Below are 20,821 nucleotides of genomic sequence, written 5' to 3'. Positions count from 1 at the left end.
AGCAGCTCAGCCTGGGCTGGGTGGGGATGTGCTGGTGCCAAGCTGTGGTGCCCAGCTGCAGCAGCACGCTGTGCTTTTGTGTGCAGTCATTGCTACATCCGCACAGCTTTGCTGTCTCAATTGCTCGTCATTTGCCTGTGGTTTAATTTTGCTGTATTTTGTTAAATATTGAGCTATCCCCAACAGGGTGAGATTTTGGGAGCTGGGAGGTTGAAACTAAGGTATTGTCATTTGTTCTGCGGGGCTGTCAGTGCAGAGGCAAACTGTGGGGTACCCCAAGCAGCTGAGGGGCACATGGGCTGCCTGCAGCTGGGGTGTTCAGCTCAGGGGGGCAGCAGCTCAGGATGCCTCATGGCTCTTGGCAGTGGGCAAGGCTGTCATAAGCAGCTGCTCAGCACACCTTTATGTAGATAAGCTGCTTCTGTGGAGCAGCGCTCCCGGTCTCTTCCCAGAGTGGGCAGGGAAAGGTTTGTTTCCTATGCCAAGGTGAGGAGTGGGGTTCTTCCCAGCGGTTTGGAAGGGCTAATTTCACCTGCACCCATTAGGTTTAAGGAACCTTTTACTGCATGTGTGGACAGAAGAGAATGAAGTGTTTTTATCTGTTATGGTTGAAGGAGGTCAGGACAGGTCGCTCCTGTGTTACTGGTAAGTTAAATAACCTAGCAGTGTCGCAGATTAGCTGTCTCCATCTCCACCAGACAAATGAGGTAAGGGCATGTGCTGTTCTGTACCAGGTCAGGAGGGTTATGGGGGACGTCCTGAAGGACAGGTGAGACTTCTGCACTGGGTATCTGGGAAGGTGCCCATCCCGCACTGGTGGGTGTTTTCTCCAGTGACATGGTGAGAGCAGGAACAGCTCTGGACAGCAGAGGTAGGGCAGGAGCATTTGTGGCCACCAATAAGTGGGAATATTTGAGTGTGTCCTTTGACTGGTGTGGGAATGGAGAGAGGAAGCTGGGAAAGTGCAGGGCTGGGCATGTGTGAGTGGAGATCAGCATCACCTTGCTGAGAGCTGTTATTTACCATGAAATGCTCTGCAGAGTCAACAGAGCTCGGCTGAAACTGCTCTAATAATTACAGTACTTGGAAATCTCCCTGCATTTTGAAATGTCCATTTGGTCCAATTCAGGGCAATGCACCCTAAGTCAAAGTGAAGTTACCTCAAACGAAGTGACGAGGAGAAATACCGCACGTATTTCTGTTCTCCTCTTTCCCTATCCCCCGATTCTCTGAATCCAGCCTTGCAATAAATCTTGTTTGGGATTTTAACCCATTTGCTGCTGCGTGAGATGGTATGAGGAGCAGTGCAAGTGCTGGTCTGTGCAGGATGAGGCACCAGGCTGTACACCTCACATCCATGTTAGCAGGGTGGTGGGTCCTGGGTTTGGTGCCCAGAGAACAACACATTTGTTAACTGAATATTTATGGTATTACTTAGAGAGTCTCCAACTGATTTGCATTTCACGGTAGACGTCAATGTGGAAAAGCTGCCAAAATTGTCTCCTTCCCTCCTCTGTTTTCACTGTAGTCACTCCAGAGAAGGGAGCAAAATGTTTTTCCCTTGCTGTTTGCTTTTTACTTTCATGCATATGCGTTTCTGGGACACACACTCATGGAGCATGCAGGAGATGCACATGCTTGGAGTCTCTGCAGGCTCACAGAGCTTTGAAGCAGACAACCTAAAGCATTAGTATAAGTGAGATACTTGCAGAACTAAAGAGAATTTAGTGGAACAACTCTGGAGGAGGTTTTTGATTCCTGTAAATAAGCTGTCTCAAAATCAGAGGTGAGTTTTCCCTGCCTCTCTGCTTCCATCTTAGTTACAGAGCCGTTCATTGGACTGAAATGGGAAAGAAGACAGCTACAGAATGAAAATGCTGGCAGACGTGAGGAACATCGCTGGTGCTGCTGTTTTCTGTTGGCGTTCAGTGTAAGGCAGTTTGCTGTTGACATCGCTTTACAGAAGGGGATCTCTGTGAACAGCCTTGGGTGCTAAACCCGCTGTCCGTGGTGCTGGTGTGGAGCAGTAGGAGTAAGCTGAGCAGCTTAATTTCGACAGTGCTCTAATTAGTCACCTTCACACCTCCATAGAATAGAAATGGAGATTTGTGCAATCCTGCCCCCCAGATCTCCTTGTTTGCCTGTTGGAGCATATGTAGGATTCTCCATTCCAGCATCTTGTGCTGGCACACATCTTGTTTTCTCTGAGCCTCAGCTCCTAGACTTCAGCAAGCAGCTGAAAACCGTGAGCCTGCCTTCTGCAGAATGCTCTCGGTGTAGGAGGGCAGCTTGAAGGCACGGAGCGATTGCCCGGCAAGATGCCAGCTCTGGTGGGGTTGGATTCAGACTGGGAAGTTTGGGGTTGGTGATTCTCCTCCCACTTCCATTTCACCTGCAATTGTACGCTTGGTGTTGCAGGCAGGCAGAGAGACAATTAACACGCAGGTTAATTCACTAATTTACAGGCTCTCGCTCCCCTTTGTGGCAATAACCTACTTCAAGGAGTGGGAGCTGCTCAGGCTGCAGCAGTGCAGTGTCCTCTCAGGCAATGAGGGCTGGGGGTGTTCCCACCTCCTTGGGATCCATTCTTCTGGGATGGTGCAGAAGCACTGGCAGGCAGCACAAAGGACAACGTAAAGCAGCACATGTGGCAGGACTGTGTTTGGAGGGAGGCTGTTTTGGCAAGTGACAGGCAAATTGCAGATCACTAACAGCCATGTGTTGGGTGGGTCAGTTGCTCCAGCACCAGAGCTGCTCAGAGTGAAGCCCTGTGGGTGTTCCTGGCCCAACTCAGTTCCTCACTGCTGCTAGCTGCTCCTGGGAAGCTGTGCGTGCTGCACTGCGTGGTTCTCTGACAGAGTGAGGTTGCTGAATTCATACAGTTTGTGAAGTCAGATGTAAGTTGTTGGTGTTGTTGGATAAAGATCCTGTCTGTTTGTAATGCAGCCTTTATGGATAGGTAACAGGTTGTAGGTTTTCCTTCTTTTTTTTTTTTTTTTTTTCTGTTATAAATTTAAGCAGGTATGGCAGGAAGCAGTGCGATTGCTAGGGAGAAAAAGCTGTAGCTAGGAAGCTGCACAAGTCCTGTCCCTGTGTGTTCTGCTTCTTCATTTCATCTTTTGCAATAAGCTGATTAGATTTTGCCTGGGCTCATGCCATTAAGCCTTTTGGAGTGGAAGGCTCAGTTTAAGCCCTCAAAAAGAAGTCTGAAGTCCAGTCCCAGGCCTCACTTGGCAGGGTGGGCTGTCCTTACTTCCTGAGCTCTGGGGACAAGCTAAGGCAAGAGTATGAAGGAATTAGGTTTTTGCCCCTGGCTAAAGGTGTTTTCCCTCCCTGAGGGCCGAACTGGAGCCGAGCTGCCTGGGGAGGTGACCAACAGAAGGGAAAGAAGCTCCCGCTGGGGTTGTTTGGGGTTATCCTGGGGAGTGTGTGGGAGGGGAGGGCCTGAGCAATGAAGGGCAGTGACAGTTCGCGGTGAGAGGAGAATCTGCATCTCTGAACACCAGCCTGCAGCTAAAGGCAGGAGCCCAGGTGTTTGGTTGCTGCGTGTGATGTTAGCCCCTTGCTAGGGCAGCCACCTTTGCCTCACCAGCATTTGTGCATGTTTAGAAGTTTAAATACAATTTAACAGCAGATGCTACACAACCAGCTTAGCATTTTTATATGGATACAAGCATGTTGCTTCAAGGGAGGAGGAGGGCTTTGTTTCTGTTTAAAAAAACTGGTATGACTTTCCGGTATCAACACCATTTCCGTGTTTTCTCCATTCTTAATTGAGGAAATAGCTATTTAGTAGCAACCTGTAAAAGGAAAACACACACACATATGTGTGTGTGTGTGTGTGTGTGTGTGTGTGTAAGGAGAGGACACTGGAGGGCTGGGGGAGGCAGCTGCAATGCTTCGGTCAGCCAGGCTGGATGGTTGCTGTGGGGCTGAATTGCAGCTGGGGAGGTAAGCAACTGCTCTGATGAGTATCTCACTTCTCACTATTCACTTGGTGTTATTCTGAGCACTCTGTCTCATGTGCCAGAAGTGAGAAGCTCTCTGGAAAGGCAGTGACTGATGTAGGCTGGGCTATTGCATTACTCCGTATAAAGAGAAGAATTGGGTGTTGGAAACCTTGAGGTCTATTATTATCTGGAGCCATGTGAGATGGGACAGGTGGGGACCACAGCTCAGGGCATGGCAGTGAGCTGTGTGGGTTTTCCAGGCATGGTGGCTGGGGATGCAGCACGTAGTGCAGCACGTGTACAGCCCATCCCCAGCCTGGTGCCAGAACTTGCTCCCTGTAATCCAAGTTGCTCAGCTTTATTTGTTCTCACTCTGTGCACCACACTCACTGCACAGCAGTTAACCTAAAAAGTTAAGGTTGAGATTCATCCTTATAAATCCTTACCTGCTGAGCTTGATTGCACCCATGTATGCCACCCCAGCCACCTCCCAGCGCTGTCCTTTGCTGTGGCTAAGGCTCGCTGGCACAGGCCAGGAGGGGTCTGGTGGTTTCCCTGCAGGTTGGGTGTGCTGGGAGCTGCCTGAGGCACCCCGGGGGCCTTTAATAAGCACTTAAATACCTTCTGCTCTTCCAGCTTCAAACCTGCTGTATTTGGAATAATGAAAGGGCCCTGGTGAGGAAGTTGCTCCCGATGCAGATTCTGCTGTCCTGCTGCCAAGGCCCTGGGCTGCCCTCCAGGCATTTCGGCACTGATTATTTTAATTGCATCTTGATATCAGAATCCTGCTCTTTTCTAAACCTTTCTTTTTCATTTTCTACTTTTTTTTTTTCCTGCCATGTGATTCTCCTTCATTTCTCTCTATTTGCACTCCTTATCCTTGCATTCCCAGGGCTTTTTTTACCCCTCTCAGCTCTGTCCCTGCTGCAGGAGGTGAGTTCCTCCGCACTGCAGCCTCTATGTTTGCCCTTGCTTCCTTTGTGCAGTGTTCAGATGGCTCCTGGCTTCACTTCTGTGCAGCTTTGGTTTCTCCCTCACTGCAGGAGCTCTGCTTCTTAATGGGATTTCAGGTACCTAAAAGAACAGAAGCGGTAATGAACTCAAGTGTAATTCCTCCTGCAAAGCCCCGTAGCGGTGATCTGTTGAGCAGCTTCACCTGCACTTTGTGAAGCTCTGGGCCGTGCAGGTGGAGTCAGCTGGGTGCCAGCCCAGGGCCTTTGGAGCACTTCAACCTGGCAGAGGTTGTGCGGTTTGTTGGGTGTAACAGCTTTGTGTTCCTGGGGCTGGATGTTATCCCCAGCGAGCTGCTTCCGAGCACATCTTTCTGACAGCCTAAGACCACGATGGAGGAGCTTGGTGTTCCTGCTTTGTACCGGATTGGACAAGCTAGTTCTCCATACAGATAATATACGCACTCGTGGCATTGGCATTTCCCATACCAATGATTAATTCCTTAATTTTACAGATTCTTAGATGCCTAACACAGCATTCTGAGTGTGAGAGGCTTTGTCTATGATGTGTCTCGCTGAACTGGCCTGTGATGTGCAGAGATGGTTTAGGCTGAGAATTGTTTTGTGCTGCTCGTGTCAGTTCCTGCAGTGTGGGGACACCGAGTGACAGCAAATGACAGCTGTGGGGACACTGCATGACACTGCCCATCTCACTGCTCTGCACAGCAGCTGCTGCTTTCAGGGAGCATTTGCCACAGTAGGATGAAGCTGCAAGTATACGAGGAGTCTGAAGGGCTTTCTTAAATACAGAGACAGCGGCATCTAGGTCAAGAATCACCAACAGCTGGAGCCAGGGAAGGCACAGCTGTATATTTCCTCACCTCCTGTGCTCTTTCCAAAGCATTTCTTAACCTCGTTTTGGTCTATTAAATAAGTTCTTGTGTCATTTTTTCTTCTTTTGGGTGGGATTTCAGTGTCTCCTGCACAAGCAGCGCGTGTATTTTGGCATGCTCAGAATGTCAGCAAGCATTGCTGTCAGGGACAGCGTGGGTAACACATGTGTACCTCTGAGCTCCTGAGTTGCTGTAAGTAATTGCAAGCAGTGTTTTGGCCAAGGAACAGAATCACCGTGTTCCCTTACTGGTAAATTTCTGTTGCTTGTTTCAAAACCATTACCTCTTAATATAGTAACCTTCAGCGATGCAATTTCTAGGATGAATTTTGTGGTCTTTGATTTGGGCTCAAAGTGGTGAATTCTGCTGCTGCAAAGTTCCTGCCTGCTTCTACGTGCCTGGGTCTGCCCGCTGGGGTTTGAACATGAGCTGGTGAAAAAGAGATGCATTAAGGCCATTTGCTGGCCCTTTGATGCAAAGCAGACTGTTGAGGGTTTGTCCAGTCCCAGTCTTCCCCAGAGTTAGGAAATGTTGGTTTCCAAAGGTCTTACAGCCTCAGCTGTGGGGCACAGCTTCTGAGAATGGCACTGCATGCCTCTGAGAGGGGAAGGGTGAGGTGGGGAGGGCAGGAGGCTGCAGAGGAGGAGGTGATCTCACTGAGACCCCATGTCCTGGTGTGATACGTCCTGCAGAGCCCACTGCCAGGGTCCTGGGTGAGCAGAGGGCAGTGCCAGCCATGTCCCTGCTGCAGCCCCTCTCCCTGTATTACTTCCTAGCCTGCTGCTTAGTGCCGGGTTCCTACAGGTAGCCTCGTGCTCCTAGGAAGTCCTGGACCCATAGCAGCTGTGCCAGCATGCTAGGCAGGCAACAGGCTTAATGCAGTGAGCCTGCTGGACTGCTTCTTACTGCAGCTCCGTTAGAGAGTAGCATGATTTGTCAAAATGATTCTTTTTGCCTTACTGATATGTGTTTCTTACCCAGTCGCTGGGAAAGTGTGAAATCTTCTTTCTTTCTTTCTTTTTTTTTTTTGCAAACACAGCAGGTACACCGCTCCCCTGCTGCTGTGTACAGCTGTAATCTGCAGCCTGGGAGCTCCCGGCTCCTGCTGTGTGCTCCGGACAGGAATCACACAGCTTTGGGCATGAGGCAGAGGATGCAGGCAGCGAGGTACCCCTCCCATGGCTGAGCTCATGGCATGGCTGGGGGCTCGTGCTGCAGGAAGGCAGGGGTTACGTGTGAGCAACACCCACTTGATGCAAACACAGTGCTTAGTTAAAAGAATCACGTCCTACGCAGTGGGGCAGAGATGCTTAAAGGCATGCTGATCTGCTGCATGCGCACTTCCTAAACCAGCCATTGATTTACAGTGCAGTGTATTCCCTGCCCCGACCACTGCAAGCCTGGGAGGTGCCACGACAACAGGGTGGGCACCGGGACTTGGGCAGCATGCATGAGGTTTGTTGTGGCTTTTAAATACAGGACAAGGGCTGGAAAAATACAGTGGGTGTTTGGGGAGCCTGGGAAGAACTCTCCTGCTGCCTGAGTTGGGAAGGAGCTGTATGCTGAGAAATGGGACAGCAGGGTGTTCCAGGAGTCCTGGAAACAAAGCAAACGCTGAAATGCCTTGTGACACAGTGGAAGAGAGCAGGGCAGAGAAGTCCCACAGCTCCACTCGGGTCTTCTCCCCCAGCCTGGTGCTTCCCACGGAGCCTCCTGCCCCGCTGCCCACACTGGGAATGGCCAGTGCTGGGCGGCTCTCGTCTGCTGGTCACTGAGAGCAGTAGGAGGAAGGCTTCCCAAAAGTGTGGGCCACCCTCTTGAGTTCCTCTGTGGCATAACCTCTGCTCAGTCCTTTAGAAGAGCGTCCAGGTTGTACTCTTAGGAACGATTCCTGACTTCCTGCAGTGCGACATGGACATGTTTGAGATAGGGTATGGAGGTGTAACAGGTGTCAGTCCTTGGCATGTGGAAAAGTGCATTCTCTTGACTCAGGTGTTAATCCTACGTGGTGCAGGTGAGCCCCAGGCTGCATACCCCACAGAGCAGAGCAGTGCTGGGGAGGAATGCTGTCAGCATGCTAGAAGTACGTTATGTCCTCTGCATTGTGTCCCCCAGCTTGTCCATCCCTGCCTGCAGTGCCCAGCCCTTTGCAGTAGGGTGTACCTCCATCACGGTTAATGCAAGGTTGGAGTGTTCTTCTGTGAGTTTTGTTCTGATATGCAGTGAGATATCTGCACTTTGCTGGGGAGAAAGTGTTCAAGAATGGGGTTCTTATTCTTGTTTCAGAGTAGACCCAGAGCAGTTCCATACAGGGACTGACACTGATTTCTGTAGCTCAGCGAAGCTGCCGTGCTGGGTTTGTCACCTTCACACGGTGCCGGGCTGTGCTGGGGGATGCTGTAGTGCTACAGGAGATCAAAGCAGAGTTTGCATCACTTTTGCTGAAGCTGCCGAGTACTCAGCGTTTTACAAACCAACTCCTTGCCTCCATGCTGAGCACCCAGTGACGAATGTGCAATTAGTGACTATTTCTGCAATTAGAGATTCACCTCTGCTCTGTTCTGGAAGAATGCTACCTACAGTTTGAGACCATCCATTCCTCTTCCAGCCCTTCTGCCTTCCACTGCTACAGCTGCAATTTCATCCCCAAAGCTTTTCTGTTCCCTCTGAAGGGATAAAGCCAGCGTCCTGCCTAGGAGCCATGCAGGATTACACCTGACCCCCTGGGTCTGCCCAGGAGCACGCTACCTGCAGGCTGCAGCTTCAGTGACTGTTGGGAATGGGTGGGAAAAGCAAAGTCTGGTGCAGCTGAGCTGTGCATGAATGTAACGATGGATCTCCCTATTGCTTCAGCTTTGTGTCTCTTGGTTATGCTCGGGGATGGCCCTGTGTGCCATTTCTGTGCTCTCTGAAGCATGGTTTAGCTTGCTGCTCATAAAGAAGTAATTCAGAGCAATGCAGCGGTGGTAATCACACCTCTGTCCTGAGCTGGAGAGCATTTAGCAGACGGATTAGCCTGTCGAAAGCCTTAGGGATGAAATAGGAGGCTGCTGCTAATGGAAAGTTAACTGTTTCACACACAAATCAAAGGAGCGAAGCGTTCCTCACAGCAGAAAGCAGGATTCAGTCCCCACGCTTCTACAGAAACTCATCTGGTTGCTTTATTTACTGAAGCAAATTTGTTTTAATTGTATTCCAGTTGGTCTGTTTCCCACTCCTGTGTGTTGTTTTTTGGTTCTGCCATTATTAAATGGCGCTCCTGCATATGTATAGAAGGGGCTGGATCCGACCCCCTGAACCAAAGTGAGTCCTTGTGTCAGCCCATACAGATGATGCTGGGTAGCAGCCATGCGAGGCAGTAACAGCGTCCTGAAGCAGAATATTGAAAGGATTTGCATTGGATTACAAAAAAACCCAAAATCCTAATTTTTAGGGCAGTTGATAAGGCTGTGATTGGGCTCTCACCCTCCAGAACTTTCATTGTTATTATTATTATTATGTTTCCCCATGCTTCATCTTAAATAATACTAATTTCAGCATGGAGACGATACGATGAGGTTCATGCTAGTGCAGCTTTAGAAGGAATTCTAATTATATTTAATACCCGAGGCTAACAAGCAGCTTGATTAGCATCAGCAGAGCCTGCTAGTGGTTGCTGGTTTGTGCAAGGGGTTCTAAATAGAGCTGGCTGGACAGATACGTGATCTTTAACAGCCACTGATTTTGGAAGCCTGGAGAAGTGAGATTTGTACCTAGGAAAGATGACGTGCAAACACAAGGAGGCCTCATATGGGCCCTTCTTTCTTGCAGACCTGTGCTCTTGCTGCCCTCTGCTCAGCCCCACGTGCTCCTGGCTGTGGCTGCTTGTTAATTCAGAACTTGTCATACGGTTGGTATGAAGACCTTATGATATGGTCGTCCATTGGCTGTTTGCAGTAGAATTTTCAAAAGTTTTCAGAAATCACCTTTGCCAGGGAAGTTTGCATTTCATTTTAACAGGACAAATGTTATTCTATCCCATATTAGTTAAACCAGAAAGCTACTCTTCCCTATTCCCTTCTTCCTCTTCCGTCCATGTGCAGAAGATGTTAATGGGGGAGGCCTGAGGTGTTTCCCAATCTCCTCCTGCCCCGGTGATGGCATGCAGTGCTGTGTGCCCCCCCGGGTGCTGGAGGGAAGCACTGGGCTGGCAGGATCCATGGATGCCCACGATGTTCTGAGATAGTCTTCCAAAACTGGATCTCCACATGCTTACCTGCAAATGTTCTTAGAGTTAAAAATCTTAAAAAAAAAGAAAGGGAAAAAATGCAATATAATATGTCAGCAATTGTCCACAGGGCTGATATATAGCAGAATTAAGTATTAACTATGGGCTTTCTGTGCTAGCACTGCAGAGAGGCACCTCATAAGGACAGATGATGCCAAAGGCTGCCTGTGTCAGAAATCCATGCAGAAGATGTAAAGCGTGTGGGAAATCCCCACCTTCGCAAACCCCTGGGGCTGTGTGGGAGACCTCCAGGCTATATCTGTGATGTGATAACTGCGTTTCCTGTTTGTCTGTGTAACACATGGATGGCATGGCAACAAGGGATATTCTGTGTGTTGTATGAGGCTGTGTGTGCTCCGTCCTCAGGGCACCGCAAATGGTGACATGGGCTGAGTGATGGACTTGGCCATCCTCTTTGTACCTCCCCTGTTTTCCAATACAGAGGAGGTTAAAATATATGGTATTTCGTTATTTTAGCTATAGAAACAGCCAGGTGTTTACAATAGAGCTGCTGAATTTCTTTATATATACACAAATAGAACTTTCAATCTGACCGCTAAGAAAATAAACCTTGAATTCTTTTACAGTTCAACTTTGCACTTGGGTGAGAAAGTAAAAGGTCTGGCATTACTCTCTGAATAGAAGATGGTTGTAATTTTAAATGACGCTGCAGTGCCCACAGTTTGGACTCAGCACTTGTGAACAACAAGTGAACAGTTCTGCAATTGCTGCTACAAAACCTTGGCTGTTAGCAGAGCACCCACCCATTACCCAAAGGTACTGGTTCTCATCACCTGGGATATGGGTTAGTTTGGACAATTCTATGTACCTTCTGCTCCCAGAGCCATGCAAACAGCCGCCCTGTTAGCTCTGTTACTTCTCCTTTATTTTCGAATGCTCTGCAGCTGAGTGAGACACGTAAGCAATGGGAGCACTGACAGGACCTTTTCTGCAATTGCTGCCTGCAGTTCCATTCCTGACACGCTCTGTAACTCCTGCTTAGGGCAGCACAACGGGTGCTGAAGGAAACCTTTACACCAGGTCAGCTCAGCAGCACCAGAGATACTGGCTGATGGATGGACTTAGGAAAGAAGCCGTAGGCAAGCTCAGAATCAGCCCCTGAAGGCTCTGGTGTAACTCATGGCTTTTCCTATGGGGACATCAAAGCTTAATATTTGGAAAACCGTTTCCCAGTGGCTCCTCGGAGATATTCAGGCCCTCATTTACTCTGAGAAAAACAGCAAGGCAGGTCTTTCCCTGCAGCTGTGCTGCCCTGCTGCCTCCCTGCAGCTTTGTCTTTTCCCAGTGTGTCCGTCAGAAGTCAGCGTGTGCTGCTTTGCTCTCATAACCGTAAAGAAGGCTGCTGGCACCAGAAAACCTTTTCCAAAGACACCAATAAAAAACAAAAAATTAAACCCTGGGAAGCAGGATTGTATCGGACTGACGTTGGTACTTCTACTCAAAAAATCCTGCAGCTCCATGTTAGGTATAGTTAACTTTTAGATTATGATAAAAAGCCTTGTGCTGCTTAGCTTTAGGGCGTGTGTAGAGCATCTTCCCCATTCCTTTATCTACAGACAGATGCTGTAGATAAGACTCCTTCCTTTTACAGATCTCAGGCAGTGTCCTACAGAAGCAGGCAGCTCCCCACATGGCTGGGTGAAGCAGCATTCCAGCTGTGGGCTGGAGCTTTATGAAGTGCTCAGCTAGGGAGCAGTCAAAGCTTTATAGATCTGCCTGGGCACAGGGCAAGGGACACGTGAATGTGACCACATCAGAGGTAGTCCTGGGTAAAAAGAAAAGTTTGGGCAATGAAACAACATCACAGCAGCTATGTCAGCAAAGGGAACCTGGTGTGCAGCCAGTCACCCAGCTGCATGGGAACGATGGGGTGAGCTGCAATCAGCACAGAGCAGAGATGCAAAGTCATGTTGAATCCCATCTGACTCTGCAGTTTAATGGGTTGGGTTGGGGTGAGCAGTTGCATAAGGCTCCCAGAGACACTGCTGCTTTTACATTCCCGAATGGTATTTTGCATGGTGTGTGGTTGATAAACAAGCTGTAGTCTGCAGGGTCAGCGTGGTGTGAATGCTTTGGTTGTTTATCCTCGTATCGCTGCAGAACTTGAAAGCGACAACCGAATTTAGATGATGAACTGAAGGGACCTTAGCAGCAGCAGATTTAGATCTAAATCAAGATTCCCACTCCTTTAAATGGGCTCTGCGTCTGCATTCCTTGAAAGTCAGAAGCTTTTTATTTGTAGGAATGTTGTTTACATCCCCGTTACACCTCTCTATCAGCTCGGCGTCACGCATTGGCACGGTGCGAGGTGCATCGCTGACCCTCAGATCAGCAGGGCACTGCAATGTGCACTGCTCTGCCCCACTGCCCCGGCTGGGCTCACCCCCACGGGCACTTCTAAGCCTGCCTGTTTTATTTTGCATGCCAGGAAACCTGAGAATCGTTAGAAAACACAAAATACTGCTTCGATTGGCTGCATCCACTCCACTGACGTCTTTCATAGTGCATCTTTTTAAATGCAGACTTGGAGGCTTTTTGATCTGCTGGCTGTTTGAACACGGCTTTAGATACAAATTGCCCTTCTAGTTCAAACTCATTCTGTGTATGGCATCTGGTAGGTATTACCCATTCAGACTTGTGTTTGAACGTGAGGTGCTAATTTCAGAGAAGTGTCTGTCACTTGAATGTAAAGTGTGCAGCTGCAGCAGCCCCCAAATGATTATTGCCTCCAAGTGGCAGCCATTTGGCTCTCTTCCTTTTTTATCCCTGTAGTATTTGTCTGAATACCCTGCTATGACTCACTTCCCTCCCTCCAGCTGCCAGAAAGGTAGATGTTTAGATCAGCTTTTACTCTAGGGCCCACTTACAGTCAATGGGGAGCCATACGTCTCTCCAAAGGACAATCTGTGTGTCAAAAGGAAATGTGATGAATTGCTTATTGCTCTTCGCTGACTGTTCTTGAGATACATTGCGTAAATTTTTAGTGGGCAAAACAGGAGAAATGAATCCCAAAGAAGGAACTGAAGTGACAGAGGATGCTTGTGGCCCCCGTCTGTGCTACAGGTGGCCAGAAAGCATGGAGTTGCATCTCCCCAGTACCTAAGGGAGATGTTGTGCCTCTTACTAATACGTGACCATTGCTTTTATTTATTTCCCCATTTGAAAGCAGCAGTTAACATTAAGCTTCGGAGCTCTTCTTTTGTGGCCAGCACAGAAGCAATCTATTCTAGAGCTCCTGAGGGCACAGTGATTAAAATCAAAACGATTTGTCATAGGACAGGTGGAGGAGGATCTTGTGTTTGGGAGCTGGGCAGCTTCCCTGTGAGCTCCATGGCCGTGTGCCGGGCTGGCAGGCTGCTCTTAGGTGTGTGGAGGAAAACGAGCACTTTCTGGAGGCAGTTGAGTCTCAATTATTTGTTCAGCCGGTGATTGCTTGCTGACTCATTCAAAACCGGGCATTATTCAGCTGCGTTGTGTGTTCAGGTCGCACCTCGAGCCACAGACTTCATTCTCAAAGCAAAATGAGCTGCCGACCCATGTGAAGATATGGAAGCTCTTGCAGGCTTTGGAAAAAAAAATCGTTCACAGCTGGACCTGTGTGTCTTTAAAAAAGGAAAGCCTCCAGTTAAGCACACACTTGTAGCCAAACTATTTCTTTCATTTGCAGTGAGCATTACCAGGGGTTTGATGCAGTTCCTGCTCAGTACTGTGGTTATCACTCAGTGTATGTGATTCTGCAGCTGTTCAGACCACTCCTTGCTTCTCTTGCACGTGGCTCCTTACTCCTCAGCTGTTCCACCTGGGTGGAAAGTGGTTTCCAGGTTAGACGTGCAGTGCCGAGGTGCTTCTGACCAGAACCACTTCAGATACCCGAAACATTAGGCTTAGGGAATGCATTTCTTTCTGCAGCAGTGAGTGCTCGGAGTGATCTCAGTTCTCCAAACTGAAGAAAAGATGGGTTTTTGTTTGTTGTTTTTTTAATCAGAATGCCAAGAAATGTCTGATCTTAGTGAAAAAGATGCATTTGTCCCAAGGACCCCTCTACTCCTTTTTTTGGAACTAGGATTTGGGGAAGCTCCCTAGGTGAGGTCTGCATTTCCTTTGTGCTTTAATTCATTCCTGAAAACAACTCCCGGGGAAGTCCGTGACCCACATACCCAGTAAGGAGTGCTGCTGCCAGCTGAACAAACTGCGGGGCTCCGTGGCTTCAAAAGCAAAGGCTGAAATATTCCCACTCATCTCTGCATTGGCTGTCCCCTGTGATTTGTGCCTGTGCCTCAGACTTAAAGGAGCAAGTCACAAACTGTGGCATGAGGTGTGAGAAGGGGGGAACTTACAGAAATACACACGCGTGTATGTGTGTAAGTGCGGATTTCAAACACCAGCTTCTAGTTTACTGTCAAGCTCATTTTATTTTTAAAACAAGTTATCTTGATTCTGGTTAGTCACTCCCATTGACCTGTGTTGGCATCAGTAGTGCCACATCCGCGTTCCCTGCTGCCTGTGGAAGCAACACAAGCAAGGACACAGAAACCAGTGCTCCCACACACGGGCACTCGCAGCAGGATGTACCCCTGCTCCCTGCTTATGCTTTCAGCCTGGATCCCCCATTTGCCCTCAGTGCCCATAACCCCACTGCCTGGGACCCGTTTCCCTGCCCTGGAGGTGCTCAGCCACCCCCACCTTGTGCCATGGCTGCAGCCCGCAGATCTCTGTGTGTGGGACTTCTGCTTGCAGAAAGTGATGCTGTTGCTCTTCTCTCAGGTTCATCTCTCTTCCTGCTAATTCAGTAGCTCATAAATAGCAAAAATGGTGTAGTTGCAGCCTAACCAGGGCAGAGACTGAACTTCAGGACTGGCTGGTGGCTTAGCTCTGCTTTTCTAACCTTGCAATTCACTGTTGGTAAATAAACCCAGATTTTTTTAAAGACAACATCTGTTCCAGTAAGAAGCACACACAGACATGGAGCAGCGTTTCAGGTAATGAACCTTTTTAGTGAACACAGAAGTGCCAATTGTTTCTGCTCAGATGGGGATTTTCCTGCTGTTATTTCACATTGTCAGAGAGGCACCAGCATGCATTTTTTCCTACCAGCACTGCATTGATTGCTCTCTTGGTCCTGCTCTTGAACTACGTTATAATGTAAGGTTGTCCAAGGAGGAGCCTCACACACCGGGGGATCAGTGGTACTTACCCCTCAGTGACTGAAATAGCATGAGAAAACATTTGCATGAAAAACCATCTGCGAACCCATGAGGAGCACTGCATGCCTGTAGCCTTGGCAGAAGCCCTCCCTGGTCCAGGCTGAAGCCAGCCCTGGTCAGCCTGCTCCCTGCTTTGGGGCCGTCCTCATGATGGGATAGTGAATGCTTTCCATCCTCCCTTCAGGTGCAGTGCCATGCAGTTTGAAAGCAGACACTGGGATTAAGACACAAATTATAGATAACTTTCCTAAAAGAGAAGTGTGCTGCCTAGCACCCATGCACTCTCCATTCCACTGCTTTCAGTTTGCTGCTCTCAACTCCTTCCCCTTACGATTATAAATGCTGCTGATCGGAGACCACTTCGATCCTAATTACCTCTAATATTACCTCTAATTAGAAACAGAAATGACTATTCAACCGATATCTATCTACAGATGTGTAATGTTTGGAGAAAAACTGTTCCAAAAAAAAAAAAAAAAGAAAAAAAAGAAAAAGCAACCCAGTTTAAGGAGTGACATTTTTTAATGCAATCCCAATTGCAGCACATATTCCTTGAAGTTAATTGTGTTTGAACATGTTACTTAGATATGAGCTGCTGTTTCCTGACCTACAGTAGGTTTTGCAGTGATGCCACTACGTATGCTTCATACGTGAATTAAACCTCAGTAGATTGTTGTCCTTCTGCAAATGTGAGTGAATGCAGCAGCTTGACAGAGAACCATTTTTTTCTATGATTTGGTGTAATTCCATTTCCTTTTCCATGCTTTTTAAAGCATTCCAAGCATGGCCACGTCTGTCTCAGGTCGGGCTCACTGGCTGCCCACCCGGAGCTCTCCCAGCGCTGCTGGCTTGGCTGAGCAGTTGCCTCCTTTATGTGCTTGTTTGTATCCAGATCCCAGATCCCTCCACTCCGTCACATACCCATGATTTGTGACAGTCTTCTTCTAAATTGTCTGTCATTTTCAGACAGGTCTTATTATAAGAACATCTGGAATAGCCATACCCGAATAATATCGGTTCTCAAAATAAAAGATTCCATTCACTTTCTGAGCATTTCTGTATGGTATAAGCCCTGGGTGAAGGGCTGGGCTGTACAGATCTCTGTTGCTGGCTGCAGTTCAGCTGAGTGCTTTGTAAGAAATTACAGACAGGTTCAGGAGTGACATTCATCTACTTCAACTTGCTTCCCCGCCGTCGAATCATAAAATCACCCAATGGCTTGGGTTGGAAGGGACCCCAAGGATCATCAAGTTCCAACCCCCCTGCCACAGGCAGGGCCACCAACCACCAGATCTGGTACTAGACCAGGTTGCCCAGGGCTCCATGCAACCTCGGTTGGATGACCCAGGGTCTTGAACACCTCTAGGGATGGGGCGTCCACAGCTTCTCTGTCCTTGAGTTTGATCTTTGCATTGCTGGTAAGTGGTACATGTCTCCATCAAGTCTTGTTCAGCTCATCTTCCTTTGTCTTTCCCAAACAACTGCATGCATATGTAGGTCTCTCTGGAAGTAATGCCTTCTGTTTATATCCACGGAAATGATAACAAATACAAAGAGCACAACAACACTATTTGATAGAGCGTATGCTCAGCTACAAAACACTGTTTTTCAACACTCTCACCACCAGTAGCTGTGCATTTTTGCCACAGATGAGCAAGAGCCTGCATGCCGTGCTCATAAACATCTGAACCAGTGGAGGTGACCCACTGTCGCCACTGCTGAAACGCACCGCCCACCCCTCCCTGTTCTCCCATCCATGGGTTGGTCTCCAGAAACATTCAGCAAGTGTCAGTGAACAGCAGTGGGTGCTGTTTTTGTTCCACATGGAGGAATTTGTTCCACTCCCACCCTTGTGCTTCATCCGTCATACGGCAACACAGTGTGACGGAATAGGGATGGGAAGGTTCAGCCTCTACTGCCATCCCACCAACATCCATCTCTGACATCGTGAGCCAACGTAACTGGAGGCATTATTTTTGGAGAAGCCCTCGTAATTTTTGATTGTCTCTTGATAGCCGGGAATCACACTGCTGCTTTTGATTAAGAATTGCACTCTTCCCATTACTTTCTTGCAGATTATACGGAGGCTTTGCAGGAGCCATTAATTCTTCTCAGCCCATCCTCCATGTTTTACAGCGGGATTTCAGAGAGATGAATGTACTCTGGTGCAGTGTTGATGTAACCCTTTCTGTTTGCTGTGCTGAGGTGTAGGCTGATGTGTCAGATAACGCACTGGTCCCTGCAGCTCACTTCTGCACTGGCGGGGAATTGCTGCTTGAACCCTAATTGCTCGTGCTGTTTTTAAGACTGGAAAGTAAGTTTCATTAATCACTTTTGCAAATAGTCTTAAAGTTATAAAGCATTGATCAATAAAGGTGAGAGAAAAGACTGGGGCCCTCGGGGAAAAAGTAATACATTCATTACTGTGAACAAATTCAATCCAAGGAATGAATCAATGTCATAACTTGCTGGGAATGTATTACATGCTGTCGCACGTAATCTACTGCAGACCAGGCTGCTATTTCTTTCATGTGGTAACTGAGAAATGATTGTCCTTCCACACGTGAATTGCTGCTTGATGTTGTCTGCAGACGGGAGCAGGGAAGGAGAGGCAAACACCCCATTAATGAGCACGGGGCAGCGGGCAGGATGGAGGTGGCATCCATTTCTCAGGTGTGAATCACTGTGAGGAGACGTTCTCCTTTCTTCCCTCCTTAGGTCCCGTAAGGCCTTCTGTCGTTGGGAGCTCAGACACAGGATGCGTTTCGGGTAGCACCATTCCAGCAAAAAGACAATCTCAGTTATTTGCCAGAGGTCTCTTTTCGGGAAACTCATCCTGTAGGGTTTGTGAATGTCTTTTTGGGTGCCTATGAGCTGTGAAGCACAGAAAAGAAACAAACCAGAAGATAAGCAGATTATATTCTGAGTCTGGCATGACGTGATGAAATATCTTCATCAGCCTCATAGTAATTTTTTCTTCCCCAACCGTGGGAACATCATTGAAAGTCTGCTGGAGGATGCATGTAAGGGAAGGTTTTTCTCAGGGAAGTCTGAGCTCTGTGTGCTACAGAATATAATCAACCTTAAAGACACAAAACAACAAACAAATTGTTTTCATGTTCCATGTGAAAAAGTGCAAAGCCAGGCACCTTGTATGAAATTTACACATAGGTCTCTTTGTTAATCTTTGGGTTCTATTTCTTCAAAGAAATGTAACTGAAGATAGGTAGGCTGTTATTACTATAGAATTACTATAGTATTACTATAGAAGCAAATGTGAATGTTTTACATGTTTGAGAGGTTTAAAATGACAGTCTTTCTCCTTCCCTGGCCCAAACTGATGGGTGCCTGCTCCCAGCTTCGCAGGCTTCTGTTCCTCATGTTCCTTCTGCCAAAGGTATCGCCTCCCTGGCACCGGTCCCCATTCAGTATCTCACAGCTTGGTGTACATCCAGGCTCATAAAGATTATTAATTGAAACACTTAATAAAAATTCTTAATGGCATTGGAAGATGCAGTTAACATGGTGCAGTGTGGGGCAGTGGGAAATAGTGCTAAAGAAGAAAAAAAAATCATTTCACAAACTCTTGTTTTCTGCTGGTGGCAAATAGATGAATACGTTCATTAGGCTGACGAGACAAACAGTGAAAAAGTGAGTGAAAAGCGTTGTGTTCTTTAATGTGTATAATGAATGTAATGATCAGAAGGCATTAGACTCCACCAGCAAAGAGCTGAGTGTCTTCTATGCTGACTTCTCATTACTGACTGATCTGCTTTCAGCCTGAATGCTAATAAAAAACTAACCAAATAGCAAAGTATGAAAACATCGTGCAGAACTTGAAAGCATTTAGCACAATCTGGGCGTCCTTCCATGAGCCACAGACCTTATGTTTCCTGTTTTGTTGTTGTTGTGCACCATGGTCGTAACAGCGAGAGGTGTTGAGGTGACTGAGCGCCGAGCGCCTTTAGATGGCAACTGATTGTGGCTGGGATTCTCTTGGGGCTTTTCTTGTCTCTGTGTGATAAAGGAAGGGTTAGTGCACAGTGATGTGGTCCCTCCATGAGATAAGCTATTGCTTATTGCTCTTGGATTACACCCAAAAGCAGCTGAAAAACGCTGAGCCGGGTTCCCTGTCCCTTGTTCCAGTGCTGTGCCAGAGATGTTAGTGCTGGAGAGCATCACACACCATCTGTTGGCAGCCAGGGATGTGTCTGATTGCGACTGATGGAGGATCCTTTGCGTGGTCTTTAAGTATTTTCTCCATGTTTCAATTCTCCTTGATATAATGGCAACATTATTTAGCTGCCGTTTGCTGTCCTCTGCTTTATAAAGTACAGCTATCTTATTAGGTCAGGGAATCCAATAAGGAATAGAAAGATTAAATTAGATAAAATGAAAGGAATGCATTGGAGGAAGGAAGGCCTAACTGGGAGCAGATTTCAGAGCACACAGAACAGTTTGATACCTAGAACGATGTGGAGTATAGGATGTGCCTGGAAGGGTGCAGGGGGAGGCACAGCTGTCTGATTTGAAGCCCTTCGATGCGTTGCAAAGCAAATAGAGGTGGTGGTGTGGTGTGTGCAATCACAGCTGGGCCGGGCTGGCTGCTGTGATAGCCATCACTGTCACCCTCTGTGCTGCACACCTGAGGGCTGTGTGCCATGCAGACCCCTGCACAGCTGCACCCACATCCCAGTGCTCTCATCCCCAACTGGGGAACCTCCCCCCCATATGAAGGTGGACCCTGCCACCCATGTATTTCCTGAGCTCTGCTGAATGTTCCCCACCCATCTCTGATGGCTGCACACCTTGCACACCGGTTGGGTGCATATTTTTATGCTGGTCACTGCACTGCAGCTGAGGTTTCAATATTCAGAACAGCAGCTGAAGAGGGAAGAGGAGTAATCACTCCTGCTGGTACACGTTCCCTGAATGACCGGCTCAAGTGATGGATTTAGGCTTTTGACATGTTCTTCCTAGCAATATTAATAGCAAAAATTACTGCAGATGACAGCAAATTAGATAAGCAGGGTCCCCCAACGCTTACTGCCTGCCACTGAATTAGTTTTGCCTTTAGTATTTCACTTGATTGAAGAGCGATGCTTAAAATCTGTACGGTGCCCAATATTTTTAACTTCCTCTGAGGAACACAAAAGCAAGGCTCCGTCTGGTGGGCTGGCGTTGCTGTCTGTGCTGTGCTTTGGGGTTTGTGACCTTGTGCCCCAACTGTCCTGCGAAGGCAAACCAGCCAGAAGGAGCCGAGCGAATCTCGTTGCACTGTATTGCACATGTGGGGCTTTGTGTTTGTGGTGGTGGGACTTGGGAATTTCCTGTTTCTTCTTCTTTGCTCGGTTTGGCACGGAGAAGCAGGGGAGAGCTTTTTGTTTCCTGAGGTTGAGTCAGTGCAATTCTTTTGTAGATACGGCAGCCGGGGTAGCAGTGGGATTCCTTCTTCAAAATCTGAGTTAATGGGAGGCGTAACGGGCACTTCAGAATGCTCAGTGAGATGGCATGGCTGAACAAGAGGCTGCCAGGC

The 20,821-nt window shown here is 48.0% G+C and overlaps 1 protein-coding gene across 11 annotated transcripts in view; it reads left to right on the top strand.

Moving 5' to 3' along the window:
• KCNIP1 (potassium voltage-gated channel interacting protein 1) overlaps positions 1-20,821 on the top strand; it is a 296,724-nt gene that overhangs the window by 121,197 nt on the left and 154,706 nt on the right. The window contains exon 1 of one of the 11 annotated variants that reach the window (XM_046900501.1): positions 3,874-3,951. The exons of the other annotated variants lie outside the window; for them this stretch is intronic. Coding sequence (XP_046756457.1) covers positions 3,918-3,951 — 34 coding nt within the window. The 5' untranslated portion in view covers positions 3,874-3,917. Of the gene's footprint in view, positions 1-3,873; positions 3,952-20,821 lie in introns of those variants that run through there. 11 annotated transcript variants of the gene reach the window in all.

This window comes from Gallus gallus, chromosome 13 (genome assembly GCF_016699485.2).
Source record: "Gallus gallus isolate bGalGal1 chromosome 13, bGalGal1.mat.broiler.GRCg7b, whole genome shotgun sequence".
NCBI classification, from domain to species: Eukaryota; Metazoa; Chordata; class Aves; order Galliformes; family Phasianidae; genus Gallus; species Gallus gallus.
The sequence above is the reverse complement of the archived record's forward strand: the minus strand, read 5'-3'. Positions and strand labels throughout refer to the sequence as shown.